The sequence below is a fragment of the Takifugu flavidus genome, chromosome 2 (genome assembly GCF_003711565.1).
Source record: "Takifugu flavidus isolate HTHZ2018 chromosome 2, ASM371156v2, whole genome shotgun sequence".
Lineage (NCBI taxonomy): Eukaryota > Metazoa > Chordata > Actinopteri > Tetraodontiformes > Tetraodontidae > Takifugu > Takifugu flavidus.
The window spans coordinates 18,980,906-18,988,417 of NC_079521.1; the positions used below are offsets into that span (position 1 = coordinate 18,980,906).

General features: G+C 51.8%; 1 protein-coding gene across 1 annotated transcript in view; it reads right to left on the reverse strand.

The window, feature by feature from the left end:
• The window catches only part of kiaa1549lb (KIAA1549-like b), a 33,762-nt gene extending 26,696 nt beyond the window's left edge, over positions 1–7,066 (reverse strand). Inside the window, 1 exon segment of the mRNA XM_057025613.1 lies at positions 6,249–7,066. Coding sequence (XP_056881593.1) covers positions 6,249–6,477 — 229 coding nt within the window. The 5' untranslated portion in view covers positions 6,478–7,066.
• Between the last annotated feature and the right edge of the window lie 446 nt (positions 7,067–7,512).

The following is a 7,512-nucleotide window of genomic DNA, read 5'->3' on the forward strand; positions in this document are numbered from 1 at the left end:
ATCCGTCACTCCAGCGTCGGCCTGGAGGCGACGTCGGCTGTCGAGGCTGCGACGATGAGTGGAGGAGATAAAAGCCGAAGGTAAATAGGGGACGTGCGAATAAATAAGATCAGGTTCGACTGGATTTCATGTTTCAGTTCATGTTCTGCAATTTGAGGAACGGTAGCGAGACGAGACGTCGAGGATGCGCATGAGCAGCGGGATGTGAGTGGGAATAGTGGGAATAGTGGGAATAGTGGGAATATTGGGGACCATCTGCCGACGGAGGAGCAGGCTAATCCTGCAGGCCTGCAGAGGCTGCGCTCAGTCTGCAGCGCACGTCCACCACCTGGGGAGGTCGGAGGTCGATTAGAGGGGGGGGGCAGTGGGCGATCCGTCCCGAGACCCTGGACCATCCAGTGACCTCTTTTGTCTTTAAAAGCATTTTTCTCACTCTGCGACTGGGGGCTTGAGGAAATACTCGTCCTCCATTTTTCCGGCTCCAAACTAACAAAAGTCAAAAGTGGACTAACGTCCTTTTTCCTGCGACTTCCTGCGAGGCTTCCACATCACAGGGCGAGCTAGCGTAGCGAGCGCCGCTCACCTGCGGCTTTGCCTCTGACATTCTAATTGGGCCCTCAGAGACTTCAGAGGAGGTCAGAGGTCATCCCGCCAAGTGACGGACTCATGCGCTGTTCTCGTGAGAGGTGGCTCCATAGCAAGATGTCCTGGAGAACATTAGTGCACGGCTTCATTTATGACCATTAAAGCATGTGTCGATCCGGTTCCAGCGCTGGCAAATGAAGCCAAAATGTCTCATTTATTGCTCCTGGTAAAATATCGAAATCGTTAATTCAGCATGTAGGCAGTTGAAACAATTATTTCTACATGGCTACACGCCTTCATTAATCACCCCCGATGTTTCTGGAGCCATTCAGGACCACACAGGGGAAAGAAATGGAATTAGATGGTGAAAACTAGAAACAGAGAAGTAACAATTGTAATCTGTAATGTCAGAGCAGTGATTATCCAGGGGGAGGGACCCCTCCCCCCCCCAGGCTGCGTGCTGATGTCGCTGCTGCAGAGGTTAGCTGAGGCAGCCGGAGGACGGCGCCAAGGCAACGATGGTGGCTTGAAAAGGGCGGATAAGCCTGTCCAGCCTACAGGAACGTTGTTAATCAGTCACAAAGCCTTAACGAGCGTCTCATCATGGGAAACACGCCGATGTGTCAACAAAGTAGCACAGCTGTAAAGTCCTTCTACCTTAGCATCACGCCGCTAACCTCCATCAATCCTGAAAAGCCAATGGACACTAAAGTAAAACAAATGGCTGCAGTCACTGTTAGCGCAGCAGAAGATCAATTCTTAGCATATAGCGAGCGCGAGATGGCGCTAAATGAGCCTGCCGAGTGGAGCTGGGACTAAAAGGTGGGCCTGGTGGCACCTTCCAGGGTTCCTGAGCTGGAGCGGCTCCCGTCTGGAGGAGCCAGCTACTATCCCAGGATGCTGCTCGTGCTTCACGCCCCCCCACGGATGCACGGCCTCCTCCAGCCCTGATGGATGAGCCGCGCTAGCTGCACCTTCAGCTCAGCGTCACGCTGCAGCAGCTGCTGCCGCAGCCGCCACCGTGCAGCATCGCATTAATGCGCACGCTCGTTTTTGGAGTTATTTAGATGAGAGGAGAGCTTGAACCAGGTTACTGACCTATTAAACCAGGTTCCTGCTAGTTCCTGACTGTCCCAAAGGTTAATAGTGCTATATATACACGTCTTTTCAGCATTTAATTACAATTATTTGACAATTAAATAATGATAACGAAACAGGTTTATAGCTAAAGTGGTCTGAGAAACTGAATAAAAATAAGGGTTGATAAATAAAAGAGAATTTAAAAAACACAACTGACCAAACCCCAGAGGCTGCATGCTAACCTAAAGCCTGGAAGTTTAGCGCTCGCGCTCTTATGTAAGCAGACCTGCTGCAGGCGGCCATCTTAGATCCTTCTGAACTCTGCTTCCACTCGTCATAAACGCGCTATTACACATGCACGACTTGGCCACCCGTCACCTGTAATAACACAGGGTGGAGGTGGCGTCTGCGTCCCAGGTGGTGCCACCATTAGGACATGTTCCTGTGAGGTCCGGGGACGCGGTGGGTCCTGACAGATGGAGCAACGGCGAAGGTGCTGCTGACAGATGTGGTGTGAGACGAGTTAGTTAGGATAGTTAGGGTTAGAAAGTTAGTTAGGATGGTTAGGGTTAGAAAGTTAGTTAGGATGGTTAGGGAGTTAGTTAGGATGGTTAGGGAGTTAGTTAGGATGGTTAGGGTTAGGGAGTTAGTTAGGATGGTTAGGGAGTTAGTTAGGATGGTTAGGGAGTTAGTTAGGGTGTTTAGGGAATTAGTTAAGATGATTAGGGTTAGTGCAGGGAGCTGGATAATGTATTCTGTCGATGAAAGACCCTACAAAGATATAAATGTGAGTGTGTGTGTGTGTGTGTGTGTGTGTGGTGTGTGGTGTGTGTGTGTGTGTGTGTGTGTGTGTGTGTTTAAGGTTTAATATAACCTCTATAGGGTTAGAATGAAGCCACCCAGAGGATCTCCTGCGCTCATCTAATCACAAGAATGCTTCCAAAGCTGCTGAAGGTTTCTTCAGCTGGTCTGACGCCGTCACCACGGCTGCTCCTCTCCTCCAAATCTGGGATGTCAGCGGGATTTAAGCTCAAACGCTTCCCGTTTCACCAGCAAAACTCACCAGCTTCCTTCGCCACACGCGTGTTTATATGCTGCATTCAGAGGGACGGTGAGCAGGACATGAGACCTGATGGACAGGAAACTGTCTGGGACACCAGAACGACCCACAAAGATTCCCATTTACATGACAATACGGAAACAATCTGAGCTTTGTGCTCCAGAGAATTCTCCCACCGGAAAAAAGGGGGTCACCCATCAACAATGTGTCATTCTGGTCACTCAGGATAAAAGAGTGTGGACGAGAATGCAGCTGGCTGTGCCGGAACGTTCCCTGAGGAATGTGCCGGAACGTTCCCTGAGGATCTCTGGGTCCAGGTTCCCAGCGAGGCTTCAGTCTACGGAGGATTGATTGGGAAGGATTCTGGGTGAACTCTGGGTGCTGGCAGAAACAGAACATTAAAGGCTGCCCAGGTCTGGCAGCCACAAACGTGCTCGTTTATGGAGCTGCTAAAATCACGATTATTAGTCAAAAATGAACATTAACAGGAAAATTGATCTCCTGAAAAAAAACCCTAAAACTTGTGCAACACAGATGTGGGTAAAACCAGACTATTCCTTTTATCAACGAGCGCTAACATGCTAGGGTTGCTATCAGAATCCCGTTTAAAAGTCAGGATTTTTAACCCTCGCTGTCTGTGAGATGGCAACGCCGTGATGTAACAGCAACCCGAACCCCACGTTAGACATCGACGGATGATCCCGGCGGAGAAACCCAAAACAAGCAGATAATTCTGCCAAAATACTCTAAAAGGACACGTGAGGTCCACTCAGCAAGACGGAGGTGAGCAGATTCTGGCTATTTTTAAGAGCAACGGAGACCTGAAACTGTCTTCATCGTGAGGTGAACGTGTGATTTGGGATTTTCATTTATTACGATCGCAGACAAAAATGTATGTGGATGAAAAAGACGCTATGAGACGTGAGCGAGGAGCCTCCTCAGAGGAGCCGAGCCACAGATCTGGTCTGATTAAGTCACATTCGCTTCCATTAAAAAGCCTCTTAAATTCTTAACTTCCATTTCTTTCACTTTGCCAATGAATCACTTCATAAATCCATCCAAAGCCACCAAAGCCATCTTCTCGGAACGCTGCTGGTCCAGGCCACGCTGGAATTATAGCCGACTTAAAAACGTTCCATTTAGAGAAGCGGCACATTTATCATCGTTATCACAAAAATGATAAATAAACGGTCGTTTTAGAGCTTTTCTGGTCGTCGTCTTTACGTCACATGACTGCTCCTCGTTCCTGCTCACAGGCCACCTCAGGAATAATGGATCACACAGATCGATCTCAGCAGTGATTTAAGGGATCGGGATGGAACCCATGACCTCCTGAGGTGAGCCTGACGTCCCAGCAGCTGTGCTAAGACGTCTAGTCGGTCGAGCAAAACCTAACAAACGTTGGTCAAACTGGTAAATAATTAACGAGTTCACATCAAACTGGTATTATCGGTATTAACAGTTAATTAACCAGTGTTAACGATGTGTCAGTTTGCCGTCAGGTGTTGAAAGATGGAGCCGATCTTCAAAGACAACTTGCTCCTTTATCGCAGTGATGCGGCGTGATGAGCGGCGTGGTGAGCGGAGTGATGAGCGGCGTGATGAGCGGCGTGATGAGCGGCGTGATGAGCGGCGTGGTGAGCGGCGTGATGAGCGGCGTGGTGAGCGGCGTGATGAGCGGCGTGATGAGCGGCGTGATCTACCGGCTGTATCAATAAATCAGGCCGCCTGCTGAGAGCCGGAGTCCTGATCCACCCTCAACCTGCATCAGAACAAACCGAGGCACCGAAGGTCCACAACACACGCGCGCACACACACACACACACACCACACACACACACACACACACACACACACACACACCCAGTGGTCCCTGGTGGCAGTAAAGTGCGTGAGCGATAGCGAGGCAGATGGTCCAGGATGCTAATTAGAGGCTGTTTGCCTAATTTATCTTTACATCTTTGTGTCGGCGCCGCTTCACTGCTTTGTTTTGCTGAAGGACAAAACCTTCACATTTCCTCTAAGACGTGACGGGAGCGAGCAGAGAAGCGCACGCGTCGGAGAGGTTCCGAGCACAACAGATCTGGGATGTATGCTAACGTACGGACGTAGCGTACATCAACCCTGGCCCGTCTTCACCTCGGGAGGCAGCACCATCCATCCATCACGTGTGACACACGCCACCGCCACGCTCGCCTGATTAACATAATTAGCATCATTAACTGCTGCGGGGGAAATCGCTACGGTGGAACCAAAGGAGGGAAACGGGCGCCACGTTAGCGGTCGCTTTCCAGGTTAAAAGGAAACGGCTTCAGATGGCACCGGCGAGGCTCCAAGGCCACATCTGGGTTCCAAGGCTCAGGACCCGGATGCTTGTTCTCTTCCCAGAGCTTCACCATCCAGCTGGCGTTAACGGGAGAGTAATAAACATGATGGGAAATCCTGCTGGATAATTAAAGATCAATCCAGCCGCATCAGACGCCATCGCCGCTGAAGGAAGGTCATTGGGAAGGAAGGACGCATGGCGGCAACCTCAGAGCTCCGGAACCGACACCAGTCACGGGGTGAAGATGGCTCCCACCAAAAGGAGGCCGTCACGGTCAAAGTTCCGGTCTGGGAACAGTGGAGGACAGAAGGTCGTCCAGGGCGTCCAGCGAGACGAGCCTGAGGACGTCACAGGTTGTGGCGGCTCCTCGTCCAGTTCCTCACTAAATTTCACAGATTTGAAGGTAACATTTGTCATTTGATGCCACTGCTGATCTCACAGGATGTCCTCCTCCATCCCAGAATAAGAGCTGGACAGCACAGTTTCCTGCAGGGCCCGTTGGTCCCAGTACAGCTCAGGTGCTGCTGAGCTGGTGTGTTTGTGGATGGATGTGCTGACTGTGTGTGTGTGGGGGGGGGGGGGGGACTGCATCATCAGCACAGGGCACACTGGAGGGACACCATCATCTTACTGGGTTTGGGTCCACAAGAGCAGCTGGACCAGAGCAGCAGGACCAGAGCAGCAGGACCAGAGCAGCTGGACCAGCTCAGCGCTCCAATCAGAGCAGCTTCAGACCAGACCATGAATAAATAAATGAACCATCGTCTCTACGTCCTCCGATGCTGCCGGAGACAGACGGACCAAGACTGGGAGCTGACCCAGATGCTCTGAACCCCCCCCAGCTGCAGGGGTTCTGATCTGATCCCAGGGACAAAAGAGCTCCGGGCTCAGGTGGAAGAGAGACATGCAGAGAGAGGGAGAGAGAGTTACATCACATGAAGCAAACCCTGCGGAGCCACAGCCTCACGCAAAACATCATGTCAGTGCGGCCAGTGCGTGGGAATCCTGACTGCGCAAATCCCCCCGCATGTCACAGCCTTTCGGTCCCGGACACGCAGACTAAAGTCCCTCTCCGCCGCCTGTGCAGCCGATGAGGACAAAAGCCAGCAGAACCTCCATTCCTCTAGCAGGAATGGTTCCTTGAAATGTTCTGGCGTAACGCAACACGCCAGCGCGCATTTGGTGCGGTGATCTTACCCTCTGCGGCGCCAGCGCACCGGACCAGAAGCGACAGCATCCCCGCAGAGAGCAGACAGCTCGCCAGCATCCCCGCCGAATCGGCCCGACACCTGCTCCTCAAACATCTCCCCTCTCCTCCGGGGCGCCTCCTGCGCGCCGAGCATCCACCGCCGGCGCCTCCCCGCACGCCGGGCTGGCCGGGCTGGCCGGTCCGAGCGGTCCGGCCGGTCCTCACACCGGGAGCCATATCCTGTGGATAAGTTGCTGAAGTTTGCCTCGTAAATAATACATCGGACCAGTCCCGGCGCGCGGAGGACGGGGAAACGCAGCGGTCCCGCGGCCTCGTCGTGTCCAGGGCGAAAGGGTGGGCTGGTGGAGTCGGGGAGCTGTGGAGGAGGAGAAGGGGGGCGTCGTTGAAGGTGGAGGGGGATTAGGAAACGCGCCCTATCGGTCCGCTCCGCGCGGTCCACCCGTCATCGGCTCGGCGTGGCGCAGGGAAGGCGGCGCGCTCCGCCAAATACCGGGATCATTGGATCAAGTGGCTGACGCGGACACACGGTGCACGGGAAGGTGCGAGGACGCCACAGGACACCAGGACGGGAGCCCTCTCGAGAAAAAGGCGCGCAAATTAACCTCCGCCGTTAAAATAAGAGGTGGCGGCACGTGTGGCGCCCTCTGCTGGATGTGTTGGCAACGCACATCTGGTTGCGCCAGACTGGTTTCGGTTAATTAAAAGCATCTTTGATAAATTGATATGGCGCCATTATGATTTGGACTAGACGTGTGTTTACAAGGTTAAGGGAGGGCCGTAATAACGACGAGTGCGTCTCTGCGGTTATTTTTGTGACCGCTGGAGGGCAGCATACACCCGGAAACCCACTGAGTTCAAATCCTGGGCTGGAAAAATAACCTAAGGGATCATTTTGACGTTGATTAAACATTTGCATGTTCATTAAAGCGGATCAGGGTCTCAGCTGTGTGTGACAAACACTGGAAATCTGCTAAAACAGTTTTAAAATTTGGGCCAGTGATGTACAGGGAAATAAATGATGTGACCACGGGGTTGGGTTGCGTTTCTAGCCCATTATTTTTGGTAATTCTGGCAGCAAACTATAAAAAATGTCAAGTTTTCTTTCATCTTCTCACGTGCACAGATGTATAGAATATATGGATTGTGGTTTGTTATAAATCAATGGTCAAAACCAACTAAATATTAAAATAAAATCTTTGCTGCAACATTTTAGTGGTTCATATAATATCACATGTTTGTGGCCCTATTTTG